General features: G+C 48.8%; 1 protein-coding gene across 1 annotated transcript; it reads left to right on the forward strand.

Moving 5' to 3' along the window:
- The first annotated feature begins 8705 nt into the window (after positions 1-8705).
- LPCAT4 (lysophosphatidylcholine acyltransferase 4) lies at positions 8706-15879 on the forward strand. Its single transcript, XM_004751012.3, has 14 exons — positions 8706-9068; positions 10318-10460; positions 10784-11004; positions 11382-11494; positions 11613-11673; positions 11961-12019; positions 12209-12243; positions 12771-12825; positions 12989-13071; positions 13322-13447; positions 13799-13931; positions 14718-14816; positions 15153-15309; positions 15561-15879. The coding sequence occupies exons 1-14, from the start codon at positions 8955-8957 to the stop codon at positions 15713-15715; spliced, it is 1554 nt and encodes a 517-aa protein (XP_004751069.1). The 5' UTR covers positions 8706-8954; the 3' UTR covers positions 15716-15879.
- The last annotated feature ends 691 nt before the right edge of the window (positions 15880-16570 follow it).

The raw sequence follows: 16570 nt of genomic DNA on the forward strand, positions 1-16570 counted from the left end.
ACTCCCCCCGCTTGTGCGCTCTCTCTCTTTCTCAAGTAAATAAATAAAATCTTTAAAAATAATAATAAAACCTTAAAAATAAATAAATACATACATAAATAAAATCCAACTATAGAGTAAAAAAGTTCTAGAGAGAATATATTCAGAACACAAATAAATGACTTAACTGCAGCATTTTTGTCACCTGTGGGCAATGTTTCCAAACACAGGGCTTCTAGTGAAAACATACTTTGTCATAAACAGCTTTATTAGTGTTCACCCCAGGCAATGCTAGAGCACAGGGGAACATGGAGATTTTTACAAAAAGTCAGCACCTTCCCACTGAGACTAAAGGGAGAAAGGATATTAATTAGGATCAAACATAAACACTAACGTGTGGTCTCAGCTGGTATCATGATTAAGAGGAAGAAGTCTTTGAAGAAAGATTAAAAACCAATGACAGAAGAGATGTTCAACATCACTAGCCACTATAGGAATGCAAATTAAGACCAAAATATGATACAACAACACACCTATTACAACAGCTAAAACTTTAAAAGTAGTGACCACACCAAATGTTGTTAAGAACGTGGGGCATCTGGACCTCTCACATCTCACTGGTACAACAGTAAAATTGGCAGCTTTTTATATAATTCAACATGCAATTACCATACAACTCAGCAATCACACTCCTATCCCAGAGAAGTGAAAATTGACTTCTACCCAAAAACCTGGGCATGAGGGAACCTCAGTGACTCAGATGATAAGCGTCTGCCTTTGGCTCAGGTCATGATCCCAGGGTCCTGGTATGGAGCCCCACATCAGGCTCTCTCCTTAGCAGAAACCCTGCTTCTCCCTCTCACACTCTCCTTGCTTGTGTTCCCTCTCTCGCTGTGTCTCTCTCTGTCAAATAAATAAATAAAATTGTGAAGAAAAAAAAAAAAACCCTGTGCATGGATGTTCATCACAGCTTTATTTGTAATAGCCAAAGGCTGGAAACAACCAAAATGTCCCTCAATAAGTGAATGGCTCGATAGACTGCTACACCTACTACATGGAGTACCAATCGGTGATAAATAGGAATAAATTGTGAGACATATAAGTAAGTGAAAGACATCAATCTTTTTATTTTTAAACAATCTTTTTGTGTTTTTTTTAAAGATTTTTATTTATTTATCTGACAGAAAGAGAGGTCACAAGTAGGCAGAAAGGCAGGTTGGGGGTGTGGAGGGGTGGCACAGGAAGCAGGCTCCCTGCTGAGCAAAGAGCCCAATGTGGGGCTCAATCCCAGGACCCTGAGATCATGACCTGAGCCAAAGGCAAAGGCTTAACCCGCTGAACCACTCAGGTGTCCCATTTTTTTAAGATTTTACTTATTGGGGCGCCTGGGTGGCTCAGCGGGCTAAGCCTCTGCCTTCGGCTCAGGTCGTGATCTCTGGGTCCTGAGACTGAGTCCCACCTCAGGTTCTCTGCTCAGCAGGGGGCCTGCTTCCCCCCCTCTCTCTCTCTGCCTGCTGCTCTGCCTACTTGTGATCTCTCTGTCAAATAAATAAAATCTTCTAAAAAAAAAAGATTTTATTTATTTATTTGACAGAAAGAGAGCATAAGCAGGGGGAGCAGCAGAGGGAGAAGTAGGCTCCCCACTGAGCAGGGAGCCACATGTGGGGCTCCATCCCAGAACCCTGGGATCATGACTTGAGCCAAAGGCAGACACTTAAACAACTGAGCCATCCAGGTACCCCTCTGAAAAGGTTTTTTTTTTTTTAAGTCACATGCTGTATGATCACACTTATATAACATTCTTGATGTGACAAAATTGCAGTGATGGAAAACTTAGTGGTTGCCAGGAAAGAGGGATGGTGAGGAGGAGGGGTAGGTGTAACTCAAAAGGGGTAACACAAGGGAGACCTTTGCGATGAAGGAGAAGTTCTGCATCTTAATCATCTTGGTGTCTACCTGAATCTACACATGAGATATAATTGTATAGACCTACATACACAGTATATACACACATATATACACACACACATTGGGATATTGTACTATAGCTGTATAAGTTGTAACCCCTGGGGGAAGCTGAGAAGGATAAATAGACTTCTCTGCACTGTTTTTGAAATTTCCTGTGAACTGGTAATCGTTTCAAAATAAAAAGGTAAGAAAAATATTACAGCATAAAAAAGACCTCAATAAAGTCCATTTTTAAACTAACAAGAGGAAATGAATATAAGATCTTGTTTATTCTCACTGATCTTTTCCCTGGTTCTACTTCTTTGATCTTGTTTATGCCCTGTTTTGTGTGTTCTGATTGTGAGCCAACAAGACAATTTGTGAAATATGGCATGAGAAAGTAATATATGTTACTTTGCATTTAGCAAACAATGATAAGGCACTTACTTTCTACCAGGCACTGTGCTGGACCCCATGCACATAACTAATACCTGAATAACATGCTCTGCTTTGCCTCTTTGCACGTCTCACCACCACCACCTCCATGCACAGTCCCTGACCTAGTTCTCTTCCCCACTTCATTGCTTGTTCCTGGATCTTTCACCAAAACTTAAATGGTGTGGCGCCTGGGTGGCTCAGTGGGCTAAAGCCTCTTCCTTTGGCTCAGGTCGTGATCCCTGGGTCCTGGGATCGGGCCCCACATCGGGCTCTCTGCTCGGCAGGGAGCCTGCTCCCCTTCCTCTCTCTGCCTGCCTCTCTGCCTACTTGTGATCTCTCTCTGTCAAATAAATAAAATTTTTTTAAAAAAAAAATGGTATTTCTGAGAAAGAAAAAAGGCAGGAAACAGAACTCTTTGGTTGCCTCCAGAAAAGGGGAAAGCTCAGGATAAAGAGGGAGGAAGGAATGGCTGCACAACAGCTAACATTAGACAGGGAACATGGGGAGGGTGGGTAGCTGTGGGCCCAAAGCAAAGGAGTCACTGAACAACCGTACAATGAACTATGTTGTGATGCCAACTTCAAGGCTGTTTACTTTATTCTGTACTGACCGCACTCTGACGACTCAAATTTATACCATGATTCCCAGGAAGGATTCGTGCAAATCTAATACCAAAGCTGGAAGAAAAAACTCGGACAGTAGTGGCATCTTCATAAATACCAAAGAGATTCTTTTATTTAGTGGCCTAGTATTCTATAAAAAACACTGAGAATGCTGATCTCAGAGCAGTGACTGAGGTACAGTGATTAATAGCCATCATTCCAGGCTCCTGGACTTGAGGAACTCACAGAGGAACAAGGGATGTCAGAGATCTACATTAGCTATTATTTATTTGTTTGTTTGTGTTCTTGGGGGGAGGGTATTTTTTGTGTTTTGTTTTGTAAATCTGAGACTCTCAAATACCAGAAAATGTTTATTAAACATAGGTATATTCAGCATTAAGGTACACTCAGGGCCACAGAGAAGGAATTGCTCCTCCTTCCTTGATCACATGTGTCCTTAAGCAGAAAACTCCCCTTTCAAAACCTTTCTTCTCATCTCAAACCTATTGAGTATTTTTGAATATGTTGAAGTTTAATTGTGATTTCTTTTTTTCCCTAATCTCTAATTCTCCCAAGGACATCCTTGGTAAACCTAGAATGAAGGTATAAAATCTGTGCTATCCCAACCAAGGAGAAGTCCAACCTCTTGGCTCCACCCAAAAAATGTGGCTTCATATTAAATGAGGTTCTTGCTTATTGAGATTTCATAAAAATGGTCCAGTATCAATCCTGGCTCAAGAATGAGACGGAATGGGGGTGCCTGAGTGGCTCAGTGGGTTAAGCCGCTGCCTTCGGCTCAGGTCATGATATCAGGGTCCAGGGATAGAGCCCCGCATCGGGCTCTCTGCTCAGCAGGGAGCCTGCTTCCTCTCTCTCTCTGCCTGCCTCTCCATCTACTTGTGATTTCTCTGTGTCAAATAAATAAATAAAATCTTTAAAAAAAAAAAAAAAAAGAATGAGACGGAATGAAAAAACTGGAATTCAAGTTCCACAACCACAAGAGAGATTGTGTCCAGCTCACCGTGTGTGTGTGTGTGTGTGTGTGTGTGTGTGTGTGTATTCCCAGCACTTATTATGGTGTCTGGTACCTAGGGATTGTTCAATAAACATTTTTTCACTAGGGTGCCTGGGTGGCTCAGTCGTTAAGTGGCTGCCTTTAGCTCAGGTCATGATCCCAGGGTCCTGGTATCAAGGCCCACATCAGGCTCCCTGCTTGACCGGAAGGCCTGCTTCTTCCTCTCCTGCTCCCTCTTGCTTGTGTTTCCTCTTTCTTTGTGTCTCTCTCTGTCAAATAAAAAAAACAAGCATTTTTTTCATTAAATGGAAAACAGACAAGATGGTTTGTCAGAATCCCCTCGTGCTTTAAGTCACCATATAGTAATATATTTGATCCCCAAAGCATGTGGGGAAACACACTCCTGATTTTGATTTTTCTACCACATGCTCAGACTTCTCCAAAATCTCTATCTCCATCCCCAAGCTCTACATCCACATTTTTTTTAAAGATTTTATTTATTTATTTGACAGAGAAATCACAAGTAGATGGAGAGGCAGAGAGAGAGAGAGAGAGAGAGAGGGAAGCAGGCTCCCTGCTGAGCAGAGAGCCCGATGCGGGACTCGATCCCAGGACTCTGAGATCATGACCTGAGCCGAAGGCAGCGGCTTAACCCACTGAGCCACCCAGGCGCCCCTACATCCACATTTTTAAAGGCTTACTAGACAATGCCACCTGAATCTGGCTGGTGCCTCCCAATGAATATGTCTAAATCATGTCAACCCCAAATCTTCCTAGTCTCCCAAGCTAGACCAGTGGTTTCCAACCCATGAAGCAAGAACTTAAGAGACTATGCAGTCAGTAGCCTACCAAGGGCAGGATGATGAAGAAATCAGTCCCAGGTACACAGCAATAATACTGTGTGTTGTCCATAGAGAATATAAAAACAACAACTAAGTGCTAGAAATCAGTCGGTATTTTATTATCACTGGGCATCAGCAATTCTGAGCAATGCCTGTGATCAAATACTCCTCCAAACAAAATACCCCATGAATCCCAGCTTTAAACAATTGCTGTGGTTACTTTTGAGCTTTAATAATATTTATTTAAGCTTCAAGTTGGACATTTTTATTACTGGCCCTTTAATAAACATTGTAATCTGCATGGAATTTAACTCAAAGGACTCTCAGTTGTACAATTGCCCCCAGACACAAGCAGATTCAGTTGCTATTCCCAGTCATTTAGAAAGTCTGCAAGAGTTTAGAATCATTCCAGACTACTTCAGGCATCCTTCCTGTGTCCAGCCTCTATGGTACTCTGTATTCCTACATTTAAATGGATTTGACATAAACAATGATAGCCTAGTGATATGTCTCAGTCAGCTGACAAAATACCATGGATGGCTTGAGAAACACAAATTTATTTTCTCACAGCTTCGGAGGCTGGAAGTCTGAGATCACACTCTGTTTATAGTGAGGGCTTTCTTCCTAGCTTGCAGATGTCAGCCTTCTCACTGTGCCCTCACATATCAGAGAGAGAGAGCACAAGCTATTTGGCATGAGGTCCCCACCTAGGGGTCAAGTATGCTAAGTATGTAGTGCATGGAATAATTCCAAGGGGCCTAGAAATCAATGTAAAGGTAAAATATTATCTGCAAGCTAAATAAAATACAGAACTCACGTGCTCACTTTGGCAGCACATATACTGAATAAATAACAGAACTCACATTAAATATGTAGCCACATGCCTGGTCCCTAATTAGTTCACTTTGAGTTAATCAAAAGTGGTATTATCCTGGGTGGGCCTGACCTAATCAGGTGAGCCCTGTAAAAGAGAGTCTGGAGCTTAGACCCACTCTGGTGCCAGCAGTAAAATCAAGCTACCATAAATTCTCCACTCTCAAGGAAATGAATTCCGCCAACAACTAAGGAGGCTTGGAAGCAGATTCTTCCCTTGTCAAGCAACCAGAAGAGAACATGACCCTCACAACTCCTTGACTTCAGCCTTGTGAGACCCTAAGCAGAGGACCTAGTTAAGCTGGAGTTCTGCCCTGGAGAAACTGTGATAATAAATAGAGGCTGTTATAAGCTGCTAATTTTAAGGCAAGCGTTATACAGCAACAGAAAACCAAAGTGGTTTTTTGGACATAGCCAAATCTCTGACTTAAACCAGCTTTCTGAGCAAAGAAATTTATTTTCTTGTGTAACAGAGAGGCCAGAAGTACTTTAGACTTCAATTTGGTTTGTTCAGAGGCTCAATTCCATCATCAAAGACCCAGATTCTTTGCATCTCACTACTCTATCCCATGATGCTTTATCTTCAGATAGTTGCAAGATGGCTCCAATAGTCATAGGTGTCCCATTTGGAAACACCCACAGCATAAAAGGAGAGTGTTCATTTGTAAGGCACTTTTAGGAAGAGTAAGGAAACTTCCCAAAGGATCATTCATGTCTCACTGTCCAGAGTCACACGCCCATTCCAAATCACTCATTGAACAAGAAAAAAGGACTTCTTCAGATAGTTTTCACCCACCCTGGCTGCTCCTGAGGCAAATGGCAGTGTGAGGCAGTTAGGTACTTGAACTAATCAGGGTTCTGTTAAGGGGAGAAATGACCAATCAAAAGTTTACAAAAGGGGCGCCTGGGTGGCTCAGTGGGTTAAAGCCTCTGCCTTCGGCTCAGGTCATGATCCCAGTGTCCTGGGATCAAGCCCCGCATCATTGGGCTCTCTGCTCAGCAGGAAACCTGCATCCCCCCTCTCTCTCTGCCTGCCTCTCTGCTGACTTGTGATCTCTGTCAAGTAAATAAATAAAATCTTTAAAAAAAAAAAAAAAGTTTACAAAGAAGTATTGAAACCTCTAGCCCATCAGTTCAGCACTGGCAGAATCAACTATACTAGAGCATCTAAATTAGAATAAGGCAGACAGCAGAGGGGCAAAAATAAAGAAACTGCACCTTGGCAATTAGCAGCTAATAGCAAGCACATTTGCAGAACATTTTTGCAGAAAGTTAAAGATTATTTCTTTAAAATGTTAAAAACTACCACAGATACTGAGATTGTTCTGCAATGAGTGATAAGAAATCTGAAACCGTGAAGTTACAGCATGTCAGAGAGTAGCGAGGAGCAAGAACATTCATTACAAGAGACGCAGCAGGTGAACAGACAAATGATGGAAGAATAGAGATCCACACCAGACACATTGCCTAAGGGTTTTCATCAGTTCCACAGAATCAGAAATTAGTATCAAAACTTTCTCTGTGCATCATTGATAATATGTGGTTATACTTAATTACATAATGTATAATGATTTGTGTATAATTATTATTATTATTATTACTCTGTGGGTGAGTTCTAAGCTTAATAACTCCTTCTGGTATGGGTATAGATTTCTGCCAAAATATAGAGGCATAAAAAGCAAATCATGTGTAACTACAAATTTGATAGGTTGCCTTAATGGAAGAAAAAGAATTATAAAAATATTTTAACTACCTTGGAGAGATAGATACATAGAAACCTGTTCTCCCTTAAGTAGGAGGTAGAAGAGGTACAGGTATCTAATTATCCATCACCTTAGACACCTTCAACTTTCATGTATGTCAGTAATTACTCAAGAAAATTGGAAACGATTTTTAAATTTTTTAAAAGGTAAAAGAGCTACAGAATCTGAGAACGTTTAAGAAATAAATAAATCGACCAGGATATCCTTTTGTTTCTCTGAGAATGCTGATGCTCTCATGAATACAGGTAGGAATTAAGTCAGTACATTAAGGGGCAGGAGGGAGAGAAGGGGATCTTGATAGAAGCAGAGTGACTTCTAGCGTTTGCCTGGTCCCCCTTGCAATGAAAGTGTGCAATGATCCAGCAGACCACTTCTCTGCCATTGTCCCCACTGCCCTCAGGAAATGGTGACTGACGAATGCTTAAGAGAGAAAACTTGGTGAACTGAAGGCAGCTTCTTTCCACAAGCAGGGGGGATCTCACCCCTTTTTGTCGTGGGTATTCTCTTTCTGATTGTTACTAGCTGTGGACCTCAAAGTCCGTCCAGTTCTCTGATCTCGCCATCGCCTGACAACCCGATGCTGACCACTTCATGAGTTTTACAAGGACGGTCTGCAGCTTGAACGTCAAGGGCAGAGAGACAAAGAGGAGCAGACGGAGAAAGAGACTAGAAGTGAAAAAGGAAAGCTGCCTCTGCGGTCACCCAGCCTTTCCGACTTCCACTGCCCCTCCCCAGCCTGGGCCTTGCCAGGCTCACGGGAAGCACAGGCGCCAGCATCTCCCAGGCTGCTGGGGCCCGGCGGACGCCAGGTGCGCGCGGCAGAACTGGAAATCCTGTTCAGCGCCGGCTGGACGCGGATGCCGAGAGGCGTGAGGCACAACACGGCCGCCAGAGGGCACGAGCGCCCCAAGTCCTCGCGCGATGGCGTCGCCGCCACCAAGAAGGAAGGGTGGTCGGCCTGCCAGGAGGGGTGGCTGGGGTCCGCGAGCCCACGGGGAGAGCTGCGGCCTCCGCGCACCGCGCACCGCTCCTCCATTCCCAGCCGCCCGAGGGACCCGATCTGCGCTCGCAGGGTGACCTCGACGCCGGGCGGGGTCGAAGGACGCTCTCAGCTCCGCACCCACCTCGCGGCCCCAAGCCCGCTCCGAGCCGGAGGCCTGCGGGGAGGCGGCGACCCGCTGTTCCGAGAAGAACGCCCCGAGGGCCAGGCCAGGGGTCAGCGCGCCCTGGCATCCGGCCGCCGCGGAACAATGGCCGGAGGGGCTGCGACGGGCACGACGGACGCGGTGGAGCAGGGGCGCCGGGGCGCTGGAAGCTCCGCCCCTCGGCCGGCTCCCTGACAACGCGGGCCGGGCCGCGCCGCCTGCTCCCCGCCCCTCGGCGCTCAACACCAGGCGGGGCCCCGGCCGGAGCGCTGCAGCAGCAGCCGCTGCTCTGCAGAGCGGGGCCCGGGGTCGGGGCCGGGGCGTCCTCGTTCCCACCTTCTCCCGCCGCTATGAGCCAGGGAAGTCCGGGGGACTGGGCCCCCCTCGACCCAACCCCCGGATCCCCAGCGCCCCCCAACCCCTTCGTGCATGAGTTACACCTCTCCCGCCTCCAGAGGGTTAAGGTAAAGTGTGAGTGGGGGGCGTCGGGAGGACTCGTGGGGATAGGAAAGGGAGGCAGTTTAGAGCCCAGGCAAAGATGGGGATGGGGATCCGGAAAAGAGGTGGGTGAGAGGCTTGCGGGGAGGGTGTCCGGGGGAGCGCACGTGGGGGCGGCGGGGGGCGGCGAGAAGTCCTTGGAGAGGACGCGGGCTTGGGCGATGGATAGCTCGAAGGTGTGGAAGAATTGACTAGGTGAGGATGGAGGACAGCAGGAGACCCAGAGATGAGGCGAGATGGAAGATACTGGGGAATGCGGTTTACATCCTGCGGAGGCCGATGAACTAGGATGGAGGTGGAGGCTACGGAAAGCCGGGGGTGGGGGCAGGGGCGTGCTGAGTGCTTCCTCGAGGCTCTGAATGAGAGGGAAGACGTCTCTAGATCCATAATCTGCGCCCCTGTACCCCGCCTTTCCAACTCCCCCCTCCCCTCACTGCAGCACCTCTTGGTGGGGGGTAGGGTGGCTGAGAAGGGGGCTCACTACAGGAAGTGGAGAGGCGCACCAGCCTCTGGGAACTGGGGAAGGGTGTGGGAAGGGAGTGTCCAAGGTATCTGCTACCCTCACCACCCCTGAGGCAGGCTCCTGGGGCTCAGTTTGTTTACCTGCACTCTCCCCAGGGCAGCCCCGGGAGTCACCCTGGCTCCTGGCAACCCCTACCCTGCGGAGTAGGGCCAAGCTCTTCTCCCCCGCCCACCACCACCACCACCCCCGTCCTAGGGGAGTGCTGTTGAGTGGAACTAGACTGGCCTGGGCCTAAAAAGGGGACCTCTGTGTGTTCCAACTCTACCACCTCCGAGGGCCAAAGTAGAAAGAACTATGCACCCGGTTTCTGGTGGACATAGGAGCTATTTATGGAATGCGAGGTGGGGGAGGAACTATCTCCAGCCTGCTCTCCTTCAAGCACTGTGCTGGGCGCCTCCACAGGGGTTATCATTAAACGTTCTTAACAGCCTTACCAAGTGATAGATGCATTTTATGATTTAAAAATCAGGTCCGATCCGAATTATGAGGCCCCTGGTCCTATTAATCCTTTATCCTCTCGCCTTTATTGGTACCTTCATCTCACCTTGGATTCCGGCCCCATCTTTTCCCACACCACCTGTCCCCAGACCCACAGGGGGTGATGGCTCTCTGCTTTATCCTTGTGGGGGAACGGAAGCAATGGAGAGAGTGTCTCCCAGTCCTGAAGTGACATTTTCTCCCACCCTCTGCAGTTCTGCCTCCTGGGGGCACTGTTGGCCCCCATCCGAGTGCTTCTGGCCTTTATTGTCCTCTTTCTCCTCTGGCCCTTTGCCTGGCTGCAAGTAGCTGGTCTTACGGAGGAGCAGCTTCAGGAGCCAATTACAGGATGGAGGAAGTAAGTGGGGGATCAGCCCCCAGAGACCCTACTTCTGGATTCTCTTCCCTATTATTCATTCTGCTCCGTCTTCGAGAAGAAATGGAGGGAGGGTTCTGAAGCTCTGCTACCCAGCCTAGATAGGTGAGATGAGTCAGCCAGGTACCCAGGACCTCAGCTCTAGGATGCTCCCTGATGTGTCCTAGAGTAGCCGGACTTCATTCAGCCCCTTGGCAGAGGAAGAGGGGACAAGAGAAGGGCAGCTGCTTTTCTGGGTGCCTAAGCCTGGGGGTGAATAAGGGACAGAATCACCGCCTCTGCTGATGCCCAGCCTTGTCCTGCAGGACTGTGTGCCACAACGGGGTGCTGGGCCTCAGCCGCCTGCTCTTTTTCCTGCTGGGCTTCCTTCGAATTCGCGTTCGGGGCCAGCGGGCCTCTCGCCTTCAAGCCCCTGTCCTTGTTGCCGCTCCCCACTCTACTTTCTTTGACCCCATTGTTCTGCTGCCCTGTGACCTGCCCAAGGTTGTGTCCCGAGCTGAGAACCTTTCCGTGCCTGTCATTGGAGGTGAGAGAGCATAAGGGGTGAAGGGGAGAGATGACAGCTCTGAGCAAAAAAATGGCAGGAATCTGAGCTGCTCTGGAGAGAAGAACTGGCCTCAAGGGGGAAGGGAAAGGTTAGAAGGGAAGTCGGCTCTTGCTGGCAAATGAGATGCAAATGGATACCTTTGTGAACCAGCCCCTTAGATTCTGAGGGCTGGTGCTTGGAGGTGTTGGAAGGACCTCTGATCACTAGCCTGAAAGGACAACTCACAATAAAAGGAGGGTCCCCAGGGCAAAGAGATGACTGCCAAGCTTCTCCTACTTTTGAGGAAGTGGTGGCTGCCGGTATTAAAGGCCCTGGGTGGGAACCAAGTGACTCCTTGTGTCCTTTCTGGACCCCAGCCCTTCTCCGCTTCAACCAAGCCATTTTAGTATCCCGGCATGACCCGGCTTCTCGGCGCAGAGTGGTGGAGGAGGTCCGAAGGCGGGCTACCTCAGGAGGCAAGTGGCCCCAGGTGGGTAAGGGTCTAAAAATCTCACCTTTTATGTGTTCCCAAAGAGGCTTCTCTTTTCTCCCTCCCCTTCAGGATACCCCCACCTCATTCCAGTCCCTTGGGTTTTTGTTTCCCCCAGGTACTATTCTTTCCTGAGGGCACCTGTTCCAACAAGAAGGCTTTGCTTAAATTCAAACCAGGTGAATAAAACCATAGTGGGTGGTAGGGCTGCAGGAGAAAGGAGCCCCAGACTTGGAGGGGGACTCTAGAATAACCCAGGAAGTGGAGCGGGGATCATAGGGAAGAGAGATAGGGAACTCCTAGGTGACACTGAAAAGTCTCTAGGAGTCAGAAAGAAAATTGCAAATGAAATAGAGTCAGGCCAGATATTAGGTCAGAACTGTCCCAGACCCTGACCTTCATGCCTTCTAGCTACCTCCAAGAACTAACCTCTGCCTGGGGTGTGGGGGGTGGGAATGGGATTTAGGAGCCTTCATCGCCGGGGTGCCTGTGCAGCCTGTCCTCATCCAATACCCCAACAGTCTGGTGAGTCTGAGTGCAGGAGATGAGACTGGGGGAGCCCAGAGCCTCCCTAAATCAGTGAGAACTTTTGGTATTGCGGTGGGATGTGCACGTGGGGTGGGAGCGGGGTCAGGGCCTCTGCCCAAGGAAGATGGGCCAGCTCCAGGAAAGACAAGTAATCCCTATCTCCCCTCACCTCTGCTTCTCCCCTAGGACACCACCAGCTGGGCATGGAGGGGCCCTGGAGTGTGAGTCTTGGTGTTCCTGGGGTGAGGGTGGGGAGCAGGGCCCGTCAGAGAATTTCTGGCCCATCTCAATCTCCAGGCAAGGCAAACAGACCTTCTTCATTGTCTGTTGAGAACTCTAGAGAAGAGGGTGCCTGTTTCCCTGTTTTGTTCTGATCTCCCCGTAATCTGGAAGTGCTTCCAGCCACCCCACCTAATCTTTCCTTCTGGGACTGTAGCTCCTTTGAACTTACAATCCAGTGTTTCTGAGCGATCTCCCCCATCTGTCCCTTGAGAGCCAGCATGGTTGCCTCACCTTTTCTGGCAGTTACTCACACCTCTTCTCTGGCAGGTCCTCCTCACACCTGTCCCCGCCATGCTCTCTCTTTCCCTACAGCCTTCTGGCGCTTCCCTCTGTCTCCCATTTGCTTATTTACCTAGCTCACTGTGTGGTTCGGGGTCCGTTTTTATATGATGGGAAGAACTTTCCCACTCCCCTCCTCATCCCATATTTAGGGATTGGTGAGCATCTGAGGTCTCTCTTCTCTTAGACTGAAAGTCCTCTGGCTCACAGCCTCTCAGCCCTGCAGCATCGTGGATGTGGAGGTAGGACATGTGCCACCCTCCCCAACGCCACCGTGGGTGGGGAGGCAAATGGGCATCGGCGGACCCCTGAAGGGAAAAGAGGGTGGGAGTACTCACCCATAGCTTTGAGGTCCTGATGAGAAGTGTGTGTGTGTGTGTGTGTGTGTGTGTGTGTGTGTTTCAGTTCCTCCCTGTGTACCACCCCAGCCTGGAGGAGAGCAGGAACCCCACCCTCTATGCCAACAATGTCCAGAGGGTAATGGCACAGTGAGTATCCCACAAAATATTTCCTGGAGTAGATATACAGGACATAGGAAACGGGGGGGTGTGGAGGGCTGAGGCTCCAAGGCAACGATCGGGGAGTGGGCAGTGGACTGGGTTCTACACAGCTGAGATTAGGGGTGGTTAAAGGGGCCCGGTCCCCTCCACGTTCAGCTGTCCAGACTCCGTAATGAACCCTTAGAAGACTCTTCTTCCTTGTTCTCCCCACTCTGTTCCATCACTTTTCATCCTATAGGGCCCTGGGCATTCCAGCCACTGAGTGTGAGTTTGTAGGGAGCTTGCCTGTGATCGTGGTGGGCCGGCTGAAGGTCGCCCTGGAGCCGAGGCTCTGGGAACTGGGAAAGGTGCTTCGGAAGGCTGGGTAAGTGACCTTTAATGTAAGGGTGTGGGCAGTGACAACGGATAGAGAAAGAAATGGGGAAAATGAAGGAAAGTCTTCAAAAAGAAAGAAATGGGAAGGTAGAGGATTTTTTCTTTTTTTCTTTTTTTTTTTTTTTTTAAAGATAATGGAGTAAAAGGAAGGAGGTAAAAAGAAAGGGAAAGATATGTAATAAGCCCAGTGAGAAAAGGAGGAATGGTTCTCACAGGACTGAGTTAGAGTCCATCTTAGAAAAACACCAGATACACCTGTGCTGGGGGGACTCTTGGGGCTACAGGCCAAGTTCCAGGAAGAAGCTGAGTAAGCTGTCTGCCTTCAACAATTCCATTGTAGGTTGTCTCCTGGCTGTGTGGACACTGGGGCAGAGCCGGGCCGGAGTCGAATGATCAGCCAGGAAGAGTTTGCCAGGCAGCTACAGCTCTCTGACCCCCAGACGGTGGCTGGAGCCTTTAGCTACTTCCAGCAGGTAAAGGGGCTGGACGCAGAGGCCATGCCCTCCAGGCTGATGTGCTCAGGCTCAGGCAAAGGTGGGGGGCCACACAACCTTGTGGAGCACCTCTGAGTGGTAGGAAGATGACATATGGGAGAGAACATGGTACAGGTTAGGCAGTGATGACTTTGAAACTGAGATCTTTGCAATACTTTTTAAAAATAACCCTTAGCTTCTCTAGAGGATTCCTGAACTATCTCAAAAATTTTGGCACTCTATAAATTTCCTGGAACTTCCTCTAAAGGGACAGAGAGTGTTGATTCCTTAGATTGGGGCTGACTGTGTCTGAAAGGAGTTTCTCCACTTAGCCTATAGCAGAGCAGAATCAAAACTGGAATAGCATGGTGTCACCAGGGAAGACATCCTCCATGAGTTTTTTTTGGTAAGAAATTATGCCAGTGGCCCTCTCTTTATCTGTTGGACCAGTCCTCCAGCACAGGCTGAGTCAGCAGAGAACCAGTTTTTCCAGCGTGGGGTATGTCAGAAGCCTGATGGTAACTTCAGCATTCCTGGGGGATTCCCTAACATTCATAGGAGATCCCTTTCAGGAGAGCTTTGTCCCCAGGTGACGTGGGGATAGCTTGAACGGACCCATGACCTGAGAGAAATCCCAGGAGTCCTGGAGAGTTTAGAGCTCACTGTTCTAAGGAAGAAGGCACAAGGGTCATCTCTGGGCCTGCTGAGAAGAGGGAGGAGCCAAAATCCAGGGCAGGAGGGAGGACGCAGCATTAGTCCTCATCCTGCCCTGGTTTCTCCCTCCAGGATGCCCAAGGTTTGGTGGACTTTCGAGATGTGGCCTTGGCACTGGCAGCTCTGGATGGAGGCAGGAGCCTGGACGAGTTGACTCGCCTGGCCTTTGAGGTATCAGAGAGATGGGGGCGGGGAATGCATGGTGGCTGTGCCTACCCCTACCTGGAGGCCTCTGTGGGGTGTTGCTCCCAGTAGCTTCTAGACGATAGGTGCTCAGTATCCCCCACCCCAGTGCCCCAGTGTTGAGACCTGGCTGAGAACAGGGCAAGGGCAACAGCTGTGAGTTTTTAATACTGTGCAAAGGGCCAGGGTGTGGGTGGCAGGGGAGAAAGAGAGAGCCTGTACTCCATGCTCTTGGAAGAGGAGGTACCCGTCAGGCAGACCTGCAGGGCGGTGTGGGGCCATGGCCTGAGGACAGGGCTTAACTTGCATCTGTTTCTGTGCCAGCTCTTTGCCGAGGAGCAAGTAGAGGGGCCCGGCCGCCTGCTGTACAGAGACGGCTTCAGCACCATCCTGCACCTGCTGCTGGGGTCCCCCCGCCCTGCTGCTGCAACTTTGCATGCTGAGCTATGCCAGGCGGGACCCCACCAAGGCCTCTCCCTCTGTGAGTCACTGCCTTCTCTGCCAAGAGGGCTGGAGCCACCACCAGCACCATGCTGGGAGGGGACAGGGGCTGGTGGCTCATCCTCTTGAGAGGTGAGGCTGGGAAGGCAAAGAGGACAGAACCTCAGATCTGAGAAGTGAAGCAGGGGTGAGAGGGACAGGACATACTGATTCTGAAAAAGAACAGGGCTACCCTCTCCCCCTCCTCCTTCGATGGTTTGACTTTTTCCCTTCTCCCTCTTCCCTGCCCAGGTCAGTTCCAAGACTTCTCCCTCCACGACCCGCTCCACGGGAAGCTCTTCAGCACCTACCTGCGCCCCTCCCCGAAACCACAGGCCTCAACCCCAGGCGGCCGCATGGCTCTGGCCAACGGGACTGTGCCAGTGCCCAAGCAGAAGGGCGACTAGAGCCTTGACCTCCCCAGCTCGCCTCCGGCCTACCCTGTGCCTCAAGCCCATTTCTGCTCCTGCTTGAGTTTTTTTGTTACTGTTGTTGGTTGTGTTTTGTTTTTGTTTTTTTTTTTTAAGTTGATTTTCATTTTTTGTTTGGGTTTTGTTTTTTTTTTTGTAAAAAACTATTTTATATATAAATATAAATATATATCTATATCTATTTAAAAAAAATAAGGCTATTACATGGATAGTAGCAGCTGGGAACAAGAGGGATTAATGGTTGCAGGCTACCCATTGGAAGATCTCAAAGGTTCCCGGGCTCAGTCCTCTTGGCTGTTGCTGGACACAGCCCAGCCGCACTTCAGCTGGACCAGATGGGGCTCTTTCCTACACAGAAATCATGCCCATGTCACATCCTCCCCTTCTGTTGTCATACCCTATATATGTACCTTTTAACAGGCTTCCTCGTGAACCTCTTTTCAGTCTATTCCCTCTTGTTCTGTCCTCATTAGAGATTAAAAAATAGCTAATGACCATTTTATATTTAATAATCCCCCTGAGAATGATTCCCCCTCCCATGGTGGGAGCAGAGAGCTGTGTCCCGAGCAGCCTCTGCCCTGCAGCTCAGACCAGCGTCAGGAGGGTGTTTTGTTTTTTTTTTTGCCAGGGATGGATGATTGGAGGACGTTTAACTCCCTTCTGTCCAGCCTCTTCAAGGAAGGTGGGGGAAGCCTCCCTTAAAAAGGTGCTGTCTAGATAGAGTTATGGAAAACTAATTAGATTTAGGAAATTAGATATCTAACCCAGAGATCTGACAGTTTAAAAAAAAAAAAAAAAAAAAGGCATCTTTCCATCTTACAGACGTTTAAA

This window comes from Mustela putorius, unplaced genomic scaffold (assembly GCF_011764305.1).
Source record: "Mustela putorius furo isolate JIRA1106 unplaced genomic scaffold, ASM1176430v1.1 tig00003898_pilon_pilon_pilon, whole genome shotgun sequence".
NCBI classification, from domain to species: domain Eukaryota; kingdom Metazoa; phylum Chordata; class Mammalia; order Carnivora; family Mustelidae; genus Mustela; species Mustela putorius.